The sequence below is a fragment of the Leucopleurus acutus genome (genome assembly GCF_964270905.1).
Source record: "Leucopleurus acutus genome assembly, chromosome: 9".
Classification (NCBI taxonomy): Eukaryota; Metazoa; Chordata; class Mammalia; order Artiodactyla; family Delphinidae; genus Leucopleurus; species Leucopleurus acutus.
Window position 1 is genome coordinate 54,916,546 of NC_139144.1, and position 19,568 is coordinate 54,936,113.

The 19,568-nt window shown below is 35.2% G+C and overlaps 1 protein-coding gene across 4 annotated transcripts in view; it reads right to left on the reverse strand.

The window, feature by feature from the left end:
- The window catches only part of CFAP69 (cilia and flagella associated protein 69), a gene marked incomplete at its 5' end in the record, with an annotated part of 69,111 nt that overhangs the window by 42,930 nt on the left and 6,613 nt on the right, over nucleotides 1-19,568 (reverse strand). The window contains 5 exons of one of the 4 annotated variants that reach the window (XM_082846668.1): nucleotides 2,205-2,281; nucleotides 5,059-5,168; nucleotides 7,428-7,493; nucleotides 9,347-9,406; nucleotides 12,834-12,985. In XM_082846668.1, coding sequence (XP_082702794.1) covers nucleotides 2,205-2,281; nucleotides 5,059-5,168; nucleotides 7,428-7,493; nucleotides 9,347-9,391 — 298 coding nt within the window. Of the gene's footprint in view, nucleotides 1-2,204; nucleotides 2,282-5,058; nucleotides 5,169-7,408; nucleotides 7,494-9,346; nucleotides 9,407-12,833; nucleotides 12,986-19,568 lie in introns of those variants that run through there. The other 3 variants (XM_082846667.1, XM_082846669.1, XM_082846670.1) reach the window with 3 other exon arrangements.

A 19,568-nucleotide genomic window follows, 5' to 3' on the forward strand; every position in this document is an offset into this window, starting at 1 on the left:
AGGTTTTATGTTCAGGTTATTGTGGTGGGGATGGAGGATAGGGAATATTCCTTTTCAGTCATATTTAAACTACTTCTGAATTGGCTTCAGTCTATATTTCAAACTGGATTGTATCTGCTCTGGTGAAGTCCTACAAGTATGATCCCTAAGAGAATCTGAAAATGATCAGTAGGATTCTGGAAATGATCCAGAATGTCCTCTGGGAGCCTGAGGACAACTGGAGTCAGGAATATCAGCTTCAGGACTGAAGCAGATCTGCTTGGATTCTCTGAGGGAAAGAGATAATTAGGTGTGCCTTGAAGACTTGTGTTTTGCATTAGGCTTTGCATAATGTTTATCTCTGGGGGTAGCCAGTGGGTGGGGAAACAAGCAGACAGAAGGAGGGAGCACGTAGGAAAGGCTCACCCTAGCTTGAGAAGAATCTATCAGCAAAAGCTAGCACTTAAAAAAACAGATAGGTTCAAGATTATTCTCTTAATTTTTTTGGACCCATCCTTTGAAGTTGAAAACTCACTATGTTTTGAAAAAAATTAGGCAACAGGAACAACAAAACTTTTCTAATAAAACTATCCAAACGTTCAAGTTTATGGGAAATTCTAAGGTTTCTCGTCTGCTTCACCACCCTTTTAGTTCCTGTAGGTTTAGATCATCTCTCATAGTTTCCTGTTTATAATCTCAGGGCAGAGTACCAACTTTTTCCTTCATATGTTTCCAGAATCCTGTTCTTAATTCAGAAATATCTATCATTTAGAAGAAAAAGTAATATAATTTACTAGTACATAGTAGAAACTGGAAGTTACTAAAAATGAATAGCCTTTGTTCAAAACTTTGTACTACAATTATTTTAGTTTAAACTCATGGTTCCAGCAATTAAAAAAATGAGAGACAGAGCAGCAGTACTTACGGTAAGTAATCAGTGAAAGGAGTTCATTTTAAGCTAAGAGTTCATACTGCCTTCAAATGAGACAGTAATATGTTCTGTAGGCAGGCATTCAGCAAAGAGTAGACTGACACAGTAAAAAAGCTCCATGTATTTATTATACAAATGCATATTTACAAATAATAAGGGCAACAGAGATTTTTTAAATGTTATCAACTAAACCTACACTTTTTATCTGTTAATACTATCATATCCTCTTCTAGGTTGGCTTCTCACTGTAAATTTCCACTGATGAGAGATTCACAGAATTAAAGTTTCCCATTAGTTTCTAGTCTTCCTGCTCCTTAAGGTCATCTTACTGAACTCCCCATGTTTATTCTAATTTCCTTGATACCTTCACCCACTTTAGGCCATAATAATTCCTCCCAAAGTATCTACAGTTGAAGATTATGAAATTTATTTAGACATAAAAGTGTTAGTGTCTATGTTAAAAATTTTAAATGCCTTTTACTTATATTAGTTTCTATCATCTTTCAGTATGGAGTATAATGCTGGGAACATAACTATTCAGTAAATATTTATTTTTAATTTGTTAGGCCATTTGTGTATCTTTTATTTCTCCTGTACAAAGACCTAAATTAATAAGCATAAATTTAATGTGGGATTTGTTTTGGGAACATGCTGTTATGTCTCAGGGGCTGATTCAAGGAGCTATAGTGTTTGATCTCATTTCTAAAAAAATATTATTTTCTTTCTCTAGAAAACTGAGCAATAACCCAAATATGAAACCTGCTTACAATATTTTTCATATTTTTGTATACAAAAACACAGGCATCGTTATGTATATTATACTAAAGCTCCCAATATCCCACCATTTTATGATTTTATTTAAGACTTTAAATTATTTAATGAACAATTTGGCCCTTGCTAAATTGTTAGAATTGCTAACAATTCCAGCAATCAGTTAGGTTCAAGCAATGATTAGAGTTCAAAGATGAACATATTTTTGTGATTACTGAAAGAGAGGAACACATACTTCTGATTTACAAAAAAAATGTCACCAAACATTTCATCAAACTAAATATATAACATCAAGACAAATAAGTGCAAATAAGTATCTGCCAGTCCTTAAAATTAAGGAACAAAAAATCCTGTTGGTATAATGAAACACCTGAGTAGAAGATAATACAAACAACGTCACCAAGCACACTGTGGTTAATTCCCAACAAGAAAAGAGCCTAGATTTGGAGAAGAAGTATCCTTAGTGAAACTTTGTGCAAGAGCTATTTCCTTCTTGTCAGTAGGGCCTATCATCTCAACTCACCCTGAAGTGCAATTGAATTAGCAGTATCTTCAGCATATGTTATTTCATCCGATACTTTCTTTTTCAAAAATGGCAAGCTTCAATAAGAATGAAGAATATATGAGTTATGTTTAATGAAGTCCTTAATTGAAGCATTATTTGCAAAGTAGAAGAAAATTTCTTTTCTAAAGATTAAAACGAGGATAAATATCCTGTTTCTTTAGCCCTGGAGAATTAACAACTACCAAAAATATTTCTGTGTTTCTAACCAGTTGACCAAAATAAAATAAAATAAAACAAAATAAAATAGGTTTATAAAAATGAAGAGACATGGACATACAAGGCAAGGGTTAAGAAAGCCATATTGCAACAGTACATAAATAAAAAACTTAAGAATCTTCTTTCTCTCTGAGGGCAAAATAATACTAGATTATACCTGTACTATTAAAATTAGGAAGACATTGGAAAATCTGATACAAATTACAGATCTAGTCTCACCTATAACTTAAAGGCTGTTCAAGGGCTTTTTCTGAAGTTTTTGAAACTCCAGTTAATAGATCAATGGTCTATTTGTTCTTAAAAGTCAGTGACTTTTTCCTTATTAATTGGATCAGTTACCATCCATGAAATAACAAATATACTTTTTGAGACACTAAAGAATTTAACAAATATTAATTATATTAGAATTACATTTCACAGCTAATATAACCAAAGTTATCTGAAAATAATTTATTCACAAATCATAAAAGATAGGGCACTCGAACCTAGGTCATTAGTCTAAGTGTTAGAGGAGAGAGAAAAGTCACTTCCTAAACAAAAAATATAAACTATTTCAGCATTTCAGGAGTTCAAAATTTGAACTTTGTATCCTATTTAAAGATATTTAATATATCTTATATATAGGACTTTAAATTCATGTTTTTCAAGAAAAATTAACCAAATAGTTGAAAAAGAGCACTTGGAACTATCACATGTGGATGTATATAGGTCAACTGGAATTAAAAGATATTTCAAGGGCAAGTTATGAAAAGGAATATTTTATAAATACCATAGAGGTTCATTTCTGGTGTTTGTTAGAATTTTTCATTTGAAATAAATAACTTAATTACTTGATATCCAGCTCATTGTTGAATCTCTAAAGTGAAGAACTATAAAACGAATTGTTCTTGTCCTCAAATTTTTTCCTTTTTTACCAAAGGAAACAACCTAAAAAATAAAGCATCAGAATAGTTTTCCACCAAAAAGGTTATGAAGGGCTTCCCTGGTGGCACAGCGGTTGAGAGTCCGCCTGCCGATGCAGGGGACACGGGTTCGTGCCCCGGTCCGGGAGGATCCCACATGCCGCGGAGCGGCTGGGCCCGTGAGCCATGCGCTGAGCCATGCGCTGAGCCATGCTGCACGTCCGGAGCCTGTGCTCCGCAACGGGAGAGGCCACAACAGTGAGAGGCCCGCATACCGCAAAAAAAAAAAAAAAAAGGTTATGAAAAAAAATAAGCATTATACTTCTGATGCACTGAGAGAAACATACTACTTAGAGGCCAAAACAGAAGGGTTTGATTTTATTTTTTAATTTTCTATGTTTTTATCTCCCAAAAATGTCCTGAAAAGAGAATCAAGTGAGGGTGTGGTGTGGAAAAATGCACGATGAAAGTAGAAATTAGGAAAGTAAAAAGAAAAAAAAAATGATGTAATTATGAAATATGAAGGAAAGTGAAGAGTGCATTTCAAAAGATTTCTCATATTATGCAATGAAACATTCAGTCACAGCTTTCATAGAGAACCAATTCTTGGTGGAGCTCTGTAGGAGTACTGATGTTGAAAGTAATGCTTGCAAATCTGGTGTTCTAAGACTTGCATAGCCTCAAAATCTGAAAGTGTTTTACATAATATTATCTCACATCAATATACAAATAATTTTCAGTTAGTACATTACAGTTCCTTGAGAGCATCAGAGCAATAATTTCTTTCTTTATTTTTCATGGTCTCTATTAAAAAGTAAGGTGTGGTAAGGGCATTCAATAAATTTTTTTTGAACATCTATTCAGATAACAAAATCTTAAATGTAATTAGTTACAAAATTGCAAATATTATTGCTACCAAATCTAAAAGTGAGAGATAAACCTACCACATATACATAGTCCTACTAATACTATTATTTATATATTAAAAGAAACTCACTATTTAAAAAGTAAATTGGTAGAAAAGTTTAGAAGGTTAAATTGTCAGAAAAATTTATTCCTTGTTTAAGAAATTTCCTCTACCATATTATATTGAAAACCAAAAACATATATTTTAATATATATCTTGATTAGCCACTATGTGGCCAGTTACCCCAAATGGTTGAAGAAAAAATAGTACAGAGGATGGAATATATAAATTTTATAATTCTGACCTCTAATTTACATTTTGAAAAAAATATGCCAAAAATAATTTGGTGATAAATCATTCTTTATTCAAATTTGGAAGATCAAATAAAACATTTTGACTCTCATGTCTTTGAGAGTCAAATTTCTTAAAGAGATAGAAAAAAACTAGGCAGAAACTATTAAGTATTGTCCATAAATTTTCTCAAGGATTCTCTAAAAATATTATTTCTTTGTTTTATCTCATATTTATCATTCACTTGAGAGCAATTTATTATGAGAAAACATTCGAATATACTTACAGTTTAATCTCTTGTAGTCAGCAATCTCAGACTACAATAAAATAAAAGGTACTACCTTTGAGATACCAGCTGCTGGAATCAAGTGATCAAGTGAAGTGTCCTGAGTTCTGTATCACTTTGCTATACCATAATGCATAATATTTTTGTAAGACAAAATAAAACAGAAAATACTGCATGCTAATATAAAACAAAGTTAAAAAAAAAACTTACCCACATAATTTTAGGATATTACATGCAGGTTCTATAAAATGGGGCTGTTTTTTAATTTTTCCTGCACACAGATTCAGAATTTTAAATATCTGTGCTAAATCCCTTAGGGGCTTTAATATTTTTAGTTAAGAAATAAAATTAAGATTTTTATTAAAATATCCTTTACAGCACTTCTGTCAAGAAAAGTCTATAGAATTCCATCTATTTTGTTAAATGTGGTTTAATTATACCAATTTTGAAATCTAAAGAGGAAAACAGAACCATGTTTTTTTAAGGAATATTATTTAAGTTTTGTATCAGTAACCTCTTATTCAAAATATTTTTTTCTCTTCTCACCACATCTTTAGAATTTGACTACCAACTACTACACCACATATTCAGTTGAACAATAACTTATTATTGGCAATGAGTAATAACACTTTGAAAACAAAACTAACTTAATGGCTCAATTATATCCTTAATCTCCACCCACATACAAAACATATATTGCTCGGGAATAAGCAACCCAAACCTACATTACTTTTATGTGTTATTTTATTAACATTACTCAGGTGTGTGCTCCTGTTTTTAAGGTTTAAATTGGTTGAAAATTTTATTTAAGACTAGTTTATGAAAGCAAAATGTACCCTCTCTAGATCTTCAGGTAAAAGCACCTTTTATTTTACCTATTTAAAAAACCCAGTTGGTACATAAACAAATTTCACATTTTTTGTTTTGTTTTGTTTTTTAATACAGTTAAGGGGACATGGTAGCTGTGACTTGCACTTCTTGATTGAATCTGATCACTTCTAGTCTCTAGGAGATTCTTAGAAAAAGATAGGAGAGCTGGATGTATTAGAAATACAAACCTCTGTTAACTTCCTAGAGAAATGATCCCTCACTAACTTATGTTTGCTTTATGTGATTATAACCTCTAAACCCAGCCTACTAAAGGCATTCAGAAACAGTCATTTGCCACCAACTCTCTAGCCTGAAGAAGAAAAAAAAAGGGAGGTGTTGAGTTATTGGGTTAAGATAAGAAATCACTTGCTAGTAGACTTTCTTGGCTACCAGTAAACAATGCTTGATATCGACAAGCCCTCAGGTAACTGGCTGAACAAATCCATATAAAACAAGGCTAAAATAAGGTGAGAAAAGAGATAAAATTATAAGGCACCACTTCCCTGAATCGGAGGCTTAAGACGTTTTGAAATCTTGGAACAAGATAATATTAGAGACTGCTGTCTTCTTGGGACCAGACTGGACAACTGTTAGAGATTAGTTAGATCAATACTACTGTTAAGTGTGGTCTGTGGACCATGCCAGTTCTGGAATTGTGTGTTACCAGTCTGTGGAAAAATAACTGCAGAAAGTGAATTTCCTGTGACAATTTCATTGCATTTTTACAATAGCATATATATGCAAAGGATAAAAAAAAAGAAACAACCCCCAACAGCAAACTGGTTGTTAATCACAGATAGTTTTGAGACATACTGGTTTCTACATATTCTGATCAGGGTGGTATCTTCATTGAGGATAACATATTTATAGAATGTTTTACAGATTATCAAGAAGTTGCTCATACATTATCTCATCTAGTCTTCCTAGCAACCTTATGAGGGGCTGTTATCCCTATTTTATAAGGGTGGAAAAGTTAAGAAGCTTATCAACAGTGCAAATACTCAGGTAAATTGGTAGAAACAAGACTTTGACTTGGCCCTGCTAACTACATAAACTGTCTCTCTGAGTCTATAGAAACTGACACTATCTGCACAGTTAATATTGCATTATACTGTTTCTTCAAATTTATATTCTCTGATAAAAATATAATTTTGTAAAAAGCACAAAATGTTAGATATTTTCTGTGGTAAACAGAATAATGGCCTGTCCTAATCCCTAGAACTTGTGACTGTTACCTTCCTTACATGGCAAAGGGACTTTTCAGATGTGATTAAGTTAAAAGCGTTGACATAGGAAAGTTATCCGAGGTTATACAAGTAGGCCCAATGTAATCACAGAGTCCTTATAAGGAAAGGAGAGGCAGGAGAGGGTCAGAGAAGGAGATATGATGACAGAAGTAGAGGTGAGAGTGATGCTACTTCAAGGAAGGGCCCAGGAAGCCTAGGAATGCAGGCTGCCTCTAGAAGCTGGCAAAGGCAAGGAAATGGATTCTCCCCTAGAGCCTTCAGAAAGAACCAGCCCTGCCAACAACACCTTGCCTTTAGCCCAGTGAGACCTCCAGAACTATAAAACAAAAAATTTATGTAGTTTTAAGGCACTAAGTTTTTGGTAATTTGTTACAGCAACAATAGGAAGCTAATGCGTTTTCTAATAAAAATTCTCCCATTTCAGGATAATCAAAAAAACATACACATATAAGTAAAGGATACAAGTCCATTCTGATAACACTGCACCATTTTCTTGACAGATTTAAGTTGTTTTTCTTCTAAATCATCCTAAAACAAATTATCTATTTTAGTTCTTTTGTGTTATTAATTCTGTTGAGATTTTAAAATTTTTCCTTAGTGTAAAAAGAGAGTAGACATGTTATCAAGTAATTCTTAAATTACTATATTATAATGTAAGCATTAAAAATGTTTCATAAAACAGTGAAGGTAAAAATAAACTACCATTTATATTTGAATAAGAAATTGCGAATCAAAACTAGGTTAATATAAAAGCATTAATTGTTTCCAGAAATAATATTAATAATACTGAAGTATGTTGAGCATTTTTCTATGCCATGTACCATTTAGGCAAGGTATATACATATCATTTCATTAATCTTCAAAATAACCCTATTAGGAGGTACTTTTATTATCCTTCTTTTCCGGAATATGAAACTCAAGCTGAAACACTACGTAATTACCCAAATCACACAGCTAATAAATGGTGATGTAAGAAGTCAAATTTGACAATCTGACTCCAGAAATTGTATTTTTAACCTCTAAAATATACCCAATGTAATGGCTCAAACTAAACATCTTCAGCCAATTAAAACAAAACAAAGCAAAGCAAAACTCTGTATACTGATGCATTTTCATGGCTGAATCACTTTTTTGTGTGTGTGTGGTACGCGGGCCTCGACTCTCACTGTTGTGGCCTCTCCCATTGCAGAGCGCAGGCTCCAGACGCACAGGCTCAGCGGCCATGGCTCACGGGCCCAGCCGCTCCGAGGCATGTGGGATCTTCCCGGACCAGGGCACGAACCCACGTCCCCTGCATCGGCAGTCGGACTCTCAACCACTGTGCCACCAGGGAAGCCCCCATTTCTGTTCTTTTAACCTTCTTGTTTGTGAGAAACTGTGGCGTATGTGTGTGTGTGTGTGTGTGTGTGTGTGTGTGTGTGTGTGTATCTGTGTATATAGACATATGTATGAACATATACATACACACACACACATACATATTTTGTCTACCCTTATTTAACAGCTAGTAGGAGCTCTACATAGTTGGGTTTCCTTTTTTAAAAACTGCAGATATATTCACAATTAAAAATAACTTTCACAATAATCATAGCCAACAAAAGATAAATTATTCTTATAAAGTCATTATTCTTAATGTATTTTTTTCTTCTTTCTATGTAAAAATGTAGAGACTAAAAAATGTTAAAACAATGACTAAATTTTTGCACCTGCTAATCACAGGACATTGTTTTGATCTGCTATACCATGGTCAGCCCATTTCCCACTTACTGAAAGTATGCAATCTTCATCCTGTAGTAATTTTATAGTGTATACTGGCTTTTTAGGCATTCAGTCAATTCTTGGGTAACATCAGGAGAGTGTCATATAAACATGTATGCATATGCATTTATTATCCTTTCTCCTAATGCCTAAACTTCAATTTTGAGTCTTGTATCTTTATTTCCATTACATTCTGTATAAGAGTTCTCTCAAAATAAATTACTTATGACTGGATATGAGTATGTACATATCCTAATTTCTTATCAGGAAATTTTTAAGTACTACATCATGATACACTTTTTCTACCCTTGTGCCCATATCCTACTTGGTAATAAGCTATGAACAGAGGCTAGATCAGTCTTTCTTTACTCTTATGATTTCTTCTGTTTATATCCACCATGGATTTGTCCATCCCATGTAATCAAATCTATTCTTTTCCAGCCTCCCTACCAGGTTAAATATATTCATACTAAATTTAAATAGTTCTTCAAGATGAGACATATACTATTTGAAATGTTTTCAACAAAAGGAGAGAAATGAGACATATTTAGGGGAATACATGTTACCTTTCAGGGAAATCACAGTTTCTAAGTGAAATAGAGAAATTTTCTCTCAAAGCTTACTTTACCAGTCTCTTCGAGGAGTTTGATGACACAATTTAGGTCCATAGGCTTGAAAACACCCTAAAAAACATAAAACTCATAGTATTCTATGTCATGAGAAACAAGAAATCACATCAAACACACTATTTTTATATGGCATTATCTCTTAGCAACTTAAAAATATCTTATGAAAAAAAGATAGTAAGGGATAATGAAAAGCAGATGAGACTTATAGGAGTAAATAAATTTTGGAGTGAACCCCCCCAAACCTCTTGAATTCTAGTATTACCTTACAATCTTTTTTTTTCATTTTATTTTTCTTTATTATTATTATTTTAACATCTTTATTGGAGGATAATTGCTTTACAATGGTGTGTTAGTTGCTGCTTTATAACAAAGTGAATCAGCTATACATTACATATACATATATCCCCATATCTCCTCCCTCTTGCATCTACCTCCCACCTTCATATCTTACAATCTTAATGTCTTTAAATTTCTTAGTCCTGAAAGGCCCAAGAGAGCATCTGGAATAATAGCACCTCCATGCTTTGGAAAATAAAACGATCTTATTCATACATATTACATATCTCATGCATACACATTACACTGAGTTTGCCTACGCAGATATACATAAGACTAGCTTCTAAACTACAGGTAGGCGATCGCCTTCTTGAACCAGGTATCCCCTCTCCCAGCAGTCTTACATCACCTGTAGTAGAAAACAGGAACTGCCAAGTTCTACAGAGTTTACATCTTAAATATTTCTTGAGCCCACTCCATCTTTTTTCTTTTTAATTATTATTGGAGTATAGTTGCTTTACAATGTTGTGTTAGTTTCTGCTGTACAACAAAGTGAATCAGTTATACATGTACATATATCCACTCTTTTTTAGATTTCCTTCCCATTTAGGTCACCACAGAGCACTGAGTAGAGTTCCCTGTGCTATACAGTAGGTTCTCATTAGTTATTTATTTTATATATAGTCACGTATATATGTCAATCCCCATCTCCCAATTCATCCCACCCTCCCCCTTCCCCCTTTGGTAACCTTAAGTTTGTTTTTTACATCTGCGACTCTATTTTTGCTTTGCAAATAAGTTCATCTGCACCATTTTTCTAGATTCCACATACAGTATAAGTGATATTATATGATATTCATCTTTCTCTTTCTGACTTACTTCACCCTGTATGACAATCTCTAGGTCCATCCATGTCTCTACAAATGGCATTATTTCATTCCTTTCATGGCTGAGTAATATTCCATTGTATGTACATATGTACCACAACTTCTTTATCCATTCCTCTGTCAATGGAAATTTAGGTTGCTTCCATGTCCTGGCTATTGTAAATAGTGCTGCAATGAACATCGGGGTGCATGCATCCTTTCAAATTATGATTTTCTCCAGATATATGCCCAGGAGTGGGATTGCTGGGTCATATGGTAGCTCTCCTTTTAGTTTTTTAAGGAACCTCCATAGTGGCTGTACCAATTTACATTCCTACCAACAGTGTGGGAGGGTTCCCTTTTCTCCACACCCTCTCCAGCATTTATTGTTTGTAGATTTTTTTGATGATGGCCATTCTGACTGGTGTGAGGCGATACCTCATTGTAGTTTTGATTTGCATTTCTCTAATAATTACTGATGTTGAGCATCTTTTCATATGTTTTCTGGCCATTTGTATGTATTCTTTGGAGAAACGTCTATTTAGGTCTTCTGCCCACTTTATGATGGGGTTGTTTGTTTTTTTGATATTGAGCTGCATGTGTTGTTTGTATATTTTGGAGATTAATCCCTTGTCAGTTGCTTTGTTTGAAAATATTTTCTCCCATTCTAAGGGTTGTTTTTTCATTTTGTTTATCATTTCCTTTGCTGTGCAAAAGCTTTTAAGTTTAATTAGGTCCTATTTGTTTATTGTTCTTTTTATTTTCATTACTCTAGGCAGTGGATTGAGAAAATCTTGCTGTGATTTATGTCAAAGAGTGTTCTGCCTATGTTTTCCTCTAAGAGTTTTATAGTATCCGGCCCACTCCATCTTAATGATTTATTCAGTTCTCATTTCTCACTCAGTTTTGAAGGTTTCCTGCTGTTTGTTCTCCCTGCCTCTAGTCTTGCACCCTTACGGTTCTACCCTCTGATCAGAACAATAAAACCCAAATCTGAACACAACACATCTAAATCATTCAATGACTCTCCACTAAGGCCTTTCACCCCCTCCTCTGTTTTCATTATGTTGTTACAATCCTATCTGTCTCCTTAGTTAACCTCCCCAGGTCCTTCAATACACAGTTCAGGTGTCACCTCCCCAAGGGAGGAAAAAGGATACAACAACTGTCCCTCCTGAGTACTCCTGTAGCACTTTGAATGTATATCCATCACAGTTCCCATCACCTTATTCTAAAATGGTTTACATCCTTATCCCCTATCCCAAAGTTTACTCTGAGGGAAGACTTTTGTTTTCTGGCATCCCCAGCACCAAACACTGGGTGTAACATATATAAGTTATTTGTACGTAAATGGGGAAGGAAATAGAAGGTGTTATCCAAAGTTTAAGTACTTATGATAGTATAGAAATGTCAAAATTCTAAATGCAGTTTTGGCTATATTTATCTTGGGGATTAATGCTTTGCTGCATGGCGTTTTCTTTCATTCAAATGTTATATCAATACTGCTCACTCCTATTAGAAGGGTTAAGCTATCCCAGTCTCTTTTGTTTCCTTCTTCCCATCTCTCCTGCTTTCATACTTATTTCTACTTTAAAATAACTGTTTGAAAAGATGATATAATAAAAAAATATTCAAAAAGAAAAAAATCTTATTATCATCAAAATACATTTTTATTATTTTCTGCTTTATATATGTATTTTAATATTTTATTTTTTGTTTTTGTTTACATGTATAAATACATTACATAATTTCACTTAGTGTTAACACTACTGTATATTCTGATTTTTTAATCTATAATACATACCATTCCATATTCCTACATAGTCACCTTTCTACACAGTCATTTTTCCATTGCCTCTTAGGGCTAGAATTTCCTTTCCTTTTACAATTACAAACTCACATGTTCTGATCTCAAGAAATCTCTTTCAAAACCAATTTTCAGTTAAGCGTTCTAACATTAAGTCTGCAGAATAAGTATCTGAGTGAGTTTATTTACTCAATATGATTTTTACTTCAAAAATTAACAATCAAAGAGGATTTACTCCCATAATTGCTGGGTGGGTGACTCGCAGACTGGAGAACACTTATACCACAGAAGTCCACCCACTGGAGTGAAGGTTCTGAGCCCCCACGTCAGGCTTCCCAAGCTGGGGGTCTGGCAATGGGAGGAGGAATTCCTAGAGAATCAGACTTTGAAGCCGAGTGGGAATTGACTGCAGGACTTCAACAGGACTGGAGGAAAAAGAGACTCCACTCTTGGAGGGCACAGACAAAGTATTGTGCGCATCGGGACCCAGGGGAAGGAGCAGTGACCCCAGGGGAGACTGAACCAGACCTACCTGCTAGTGTCGGAGGGTCTCCTGCAGAGGCAGGGGGTGGCTGTGGCTCACCGTGGGGACAAGGACACTTGCAGCAGAAGTTCTGGGAAGTACTCCTTGGCCTGAGCCCTCCCAGAGTCTGTCATTAGCCCCACAAAAGAGCCCAGGTAGGCTCCAGTGTTGGGTTACCTCAGGCCAAACAATGAACAGGGAGGGAACCCAGCTCCACCCATCAACAGTCAAGTGGATTAAAGTTTTACTGAGCTCTGCCCACCAGAGCAACAGTCAGCTCTACCCACCACCAGTCCCTCCCATCAGGAAACTTACACAAGCCTCTTAGATAGCCTCATCCACCAGAGGGCAGACAGCAGAAGCAAGAAGAACTACAATCCTGCAGCCTGTGAAACAAAAACCACATTCACAGAAAGGTAGACAATATGAAAAGGCTGAGAGCTATGTACCAGATGAAGGAACAAGATAAAACCCCAGAAAAACAACTAAATGAAGTAGAGATAGGCAACCTTCCAGAAAAAGAATTCAGAATAATGATAGTGAAGATGATCCAGGACCTCGGAAAAAGAGTGGAGGCAAAGATCGAGAAGATGCAAGAAATGTTTAACAAAGACCTAGAAGAATTAAAGAACAAACAAACAGAGATGAACAATACAATAACTGAAATGAAAACTACACTAAAAGGAACCAATAGCAGAATAACTGAGGCAGAAGAACGGATAAGTGACCTGGAAGACAGAATGGTGGAATTCACTGCTTTGGAACAGAATAAAGAAAAAAGAATGGAAAGAAATGAAGACAGCCTAAGAGACCTCTGGGACAACATTAAACACAACAACATCCGCATTATAGGGGTCCCAGAAGGAGAAGAGAGAAAGGACCCGAGAAAATATTTGAAGAGATTATAGTCAAAAACTTCCCTAACATGGGAAAGGAAATAGCCACCCAAGTCTAGGAAGCGCAGTGAGTCCCATACAGGATAAACCCAAGGAGAAACATGCTGAGACACATAGTAATCAAACTGGCAAAAATTAAAGACAAAAATTATTGAAAGTAGCAAGGGAAAAACGACAAATAACATACAAGAGAACTCCCATAAGGTGAACAGCTGATTTCTCAGCAGAAACTGTACAAGCCACAAGGGAGTGGCATGACATACTTAAAGTGATGAAAGGGAAGAAACTACAACCAAGATTACTCTACCCGGCAAGGATCTCATTCAGATTCGTTGGAGAAATCAAAAGGTTTACAGAAAAGCAAAAGCAAAAGCTAAGAGAATTCAGCATCACCAAACCAGCTCTACAACAAATGCTAAAGGAACTTCTCTAAGTGGGAAACACAAGAAAAGAAAATGACCTACAAAAACAAACCCAAAACAATTAAGAAAATGGTCATAGGAACATACATATTGATAATTACCTTAAACGTGAATGGATTAAATGCCCTAACCAAAAGACACAGGCTTGCTGATGGATACAAAAACAAGACCCATTGCAGGGCAGAAGTTGAGACACAGATGTAGAGAACAGACGTATGGACACCAAGGGGGGAAAACTGCGGTGGAGTGGGGATGGTGGTGTGCTGAATTGGGTGATTGGGATTGACATGTATACACTGATGTGTATAAAACTGATGACTAATAAGAACCTGCAGTATAAAAAAACAAACAAACAAAACAACTAATACTAAACTTTCATTGGATTATTTGCATGGAAATATGTTAATATAAATGTTTCAGACATTACATGAAATTTTAAAAAATCTTATATGTTCTGGTATAATATTATAAGTCATAATTCTAATTATTACTTTAAAATGTATATCTCAGAAATAACTAAATTTCCTTGTCAATTGCATTATTATGAACTTTCATCAAATCTTTAACTGTGGTCATTTTTAAGTCTTTTGTCATTTACAGACAGTTCTGGGTGTACTCTGATGCTTTTGCAAATACGTTCCTATAAAAGGGTTTCATCTTCAAGGAATTCATGGAAAAGATTGACAAGTACAGGTTTCTGGTAACTGACTGTACTGCTGAACTGAATGAATAAGCATTTTCAGAACTCTAATGGAAAACTGATGAACTCATAAAAGTGCTAACAAAAGATAAAGATGAAAAAAAAATTACATGGGACTGAGTGAACTGATGAGGATGATTATAATTTTTGTGACTTTATGTTTGAATAAAAAAAAATCCCACAAGGACTCAGAGGCAAAAAATATACAAATCAATTTTCACTGCAAAGTAAAGGAGCTGTTACAGTGGAGTATTACTGGACTGAATGTCAATATTATGACATAGTATGAGTGTGTTTTGTGTTTGGTAATTGCAATCACTGTTGCTTTTGTTGTGGTCATCCATTTACAATGCTTGGTGTCAGTCTATTTATCTCTTGTAAAAATAAAATACAAGGTGTGTGTGAAAAATAATTAATTAATTAACCCTACTAAAAAAAAAAAACAAGACCCATATATATGCTGTCTACAAGAGAGCCACTTCAGACCTCGGGACACATACAGACTGAAAGTGAGGGGATGGAAAAAGATATTCCATGCAAATGGAAATCAAAAAAAAGCTGGAGTAGCTATACTCATATCAGATAAAATAGACTTTAAAATAAAGATTGTTACAAGAGACAAGGAAGAACACTACATAATGATCAAGGGATCAATCCAAGAAGAAGCTATAACATAGCACCCAACATAGGAGCACCTCAATACATAAGGCAACTTCTAGCAGCTCTAAAAGAGGAAATCAACAGTAACACAATAATAGTGGGGGATTTTAACACCTCACTTACAAGAATGGACAGATCACCAAAATGAAAATAAATAAGGAAACACAAGCTTTAAATGACACAATAGACCAGATAGATTTAATTGATATTTATAGGACACTCCATCCAAAAACAGCAGATTACACTTTCTTCTCAAGTGCGCACGGAACATACTAGAGGATAGATCACATCTTGGGTCACAAATCAAGCCTCAGTAAATTTAAGAAAACTGAAATCATATCAAGCATCTTTTCTGACCACAACGCTATGAAATTAGAAATGAATTACAGGGAAAAAAACATAAAAAACACAAACACATGGAGGCTAAACAATATGTTACTAAATAATCAAGAGATCACTGAAGAAATCAAAGAGGAAATCAAAAAATACCTAGAGACAAATGACAATGAAAACACGATGATCCAAAACCTATGGGATGCAGCAAAAGCAGTTCTAAGAAGGAGGTTTATAGCTATACAAGCCTACCTCAAGAAACAAGAAAAATCTCAAATAAACAATCTAACCTTACACCTAAACGAACTAGAGAAAGAAGAACAAACAAAACCCAAAGTTAGCAGAAGGAAAGAAATCATAAAGATCAGAGCAGAAATAAATGAAACAGAGACAAAGAAAATAATAGCAAAGATCAATAAAACTAAAAGCTGGTTCTTTGAGAAGATAAACAAAATTGATAAACCATTAGCCAGACTAATCAAGAAAGAGAGGGAGAGGACTCAAATCAATAAAATTAGAAATGAAAAAGGAGAAGTTACAACAGACACTGCAGAAATACAAAGCATCCTAAGAGACTACTACAAGCAACTCTATGCCAATAAAATGGACAACCTGGAAGAAATGAACAAATTCTTAGAAAGGTATAACCTTCCAAGACTGAACCAGGAAGAAATAGAAAATATGAACAGACCAATCACAAGTAATGCAATTGAAACTGTGATTAACAATCTTCCAACAAACAAAAGTCCAGGACCAGATGGCTTCACAGCTGAATTCTACCAAACATTTGGAGAAGAGCTAACACCCATCCTTCTCAAACTCTTCCAAAAAATTGCAAAGGAAGGAACACCCTCAAACTCATTCTAGGAGGCCACCATCACCCTGATACCAAAACCAGACAAAGATACTACAAAAAAAGAAAATTACAGACCAATATCACTGATGAATATAGATGCAAATATCCTCAACAAAATACTAGCAAACAGAATCCAACAACACATTAAAAGGATCATACACCATGATCAAGTGGGATTTATCCCAGGGATGCAAGGATTCTTCAATATACGCAAACCAATCAATGTGATACACCATATTAACAAACTGAAGGAGAAAAAATGTATGATCATCTCAATAGATGCAGAAAAAGCTTTTGACAAAATTAAACACCCATTTATGATAAAAACTCTCCAGAAAGTGGGCATAGAGGGAACCTACCTCAACATGATAAAGGCCATATACGACAAATCCACAGCAAACATCATTCTCAATGGTGAAAAACTGAAAGCATTTCCTCTAAGATCAGGAGCGAGACAAGGATGTCCACTCTCACCACTATTATTCAACAAAGTTTTGGAAGTCCTAGCCACGGCAATCAGAGAAGAAAAAGAAAAGGAATCCAAAGAAGAAGTAAAACTCTCACTGTTTGCAGATGACATGATACTATACAGAGAGAATACTAAAGATGCCACCAGAAAACTACTAGAGCTAATCAATGTATTTGGTAAAGTTGCAGGATACAAAATTAATGCACAGAAATCTCTTACATATACACTAATGATGAAAAATCTGAAAGAGAAATTAAGAAAACACTCCCATTTACCATTATAACAAAAAGAATAAAATACCTAGGAATAACCTACCTAGGGAGACAAAAGACCTGTATGCAGAAAGCTATAAGACACTGATGAAAGAAGTTAAAGAGGATACCAACAGATGGAGAGATATACCATGTTCTTGGATTGGAAGAATCAATATTGTGAAAATGACTATACTCCCCAAAGCAATCTACAGATTTAATGCAATCCCTATCAAATTACCAATGGCATTTTTTACGGAACTAGAACAAATAACCTTAAAATTTGTATAGAGACACAAAAGACCCCGAATAGCCAAAGCAATCTTGAGGGGAAAAAACGGAGCTGGAGGAATCAGACTCAGTGACTTCAGTCTATACTAGATAGCTACAGTAATCAGGACAAAATGGTAGTGGCACAAAAATAGAAACACAGATCAATGGAACAAGATAGAAAGCCCAGAGAGAAACCCACACACCTATGGTCAACTAATCTATGACAAAGGAGGCAAAGATATACAATGGAGAAAAGACAGTCTCTTCAATAAGTGGTGCTGGATAAACTGGACAGCTACATGTAAAAGAATGAAATCAGAACACTCCCTAACACCATACACAAAAATAAACTTAAAATGGATTCAAGACCTAAATGTAAGACTGGACACTATAAAACTCTATGAGGAAAACGTAGGAAGAACACTCTTTGAGATAAACCACAGCAAGATCTTTTTTGATCCACCTCCTAGAGTAATGGAAATAAAAACAAAAATAAACAAATGGGACCTAATGAAACTTCAAAGCTTTTGCACAGCAAAGGAAACCATAAACAAGACAAAAAGACAACCCTCAGAATGGGAGAAAATATTTGCAAATGAATCAACGGACAAAGGATTAATCTCCAAAATATATAAACAGCTCATGCAGCTCGATATTAAAAAAACAACAACCCAGGGCTTCCCTGGTGGCTCAGTGGTTGAGAGTCCGCCTGCCGATGCAGGGGACATGGGTTCATGTCCCGGTCCAGGAAGATCCCACATGCTGCGGAGCGGCTGGGCCCATGAGCCATGGCCGCTGAGCCTGCGCGACCGGAGCCTGTGCTCCGCAATGGGAGAGGCCACAACAGTGAGAAGCCCATGTACCGAAAAACAAAACAAAACAAAAAAAACAGCCCAATCCAAAAATGGGCAGAAAACCTACATAGACATTTCTCCAAAGAAGAGATACAGATGGCCAAGAAGCACATGAAAAGCTGCTCAACATCAATAATTATTAGAGAGATGCAAATCAAAACTACAATGAGGTATCACCTCACACCAGTTAGAATGGGCATAATCAGAAAATCTAAAAACATTAAATGCTGGAGAGGGTGTGGAGAAAAGGGAACCCTCTTGCACTGTTGGTGGGAATGTAAATTGATACAGCCACTATGGAGAATAGTATGGAGGTTCCTTAAAAAACTAAAAATAGAATTACCATATGACCCAGCAATCCCACTACTGGGCATATACCCAGAGAAAACCATAATTCAAAAAGACACATGCACCTCAATGTTCATTGCAGCACTATTTACAATAGCCAGGACATGGAAGCAACCTAAATGCCCATTGACAGACGAATGAATAAAGAAGTTGTGGTACATATATACAATGGAATATTACTCAGCCATAAAAAGGAACGAAGTTGAGTCAGTTGTTGAGATGTGGATGGATCTAGAGACTGTCATACAGAGTGAAGTAAGCCAGAAAGAGAAAAACAAATATCGTACATTAACACATGCATGTGGAACCTAAAAAAATGGTACAGATTAACCAGTTTGCAGGGCAGAAGTTGAGACACAGATGTAGAGAACAAATGTATGGACACCAAGTGGGGAAAACCGTGGGGGGGTGGGGATGGTGGTGTGCTGAACTGGGTGATTGGAATTGACATGTATACACTGATGTGTATAAAATTGATGACTAATAAGAACCTGCTGTATAAAATAAAAAGGATTTACTATATACTTATTTATCCTTGGTATTATGATTACCATTAAAATTGTTACATCTTACTATTAAATTGTTTAAATTATTAAATTTACTGTTACAAAGTTTTTTGATAAATAGAATTTTGCCTTTTAAGGTTTTGGGATTTAACAGTGCCATCTGCCACTACCTCAGT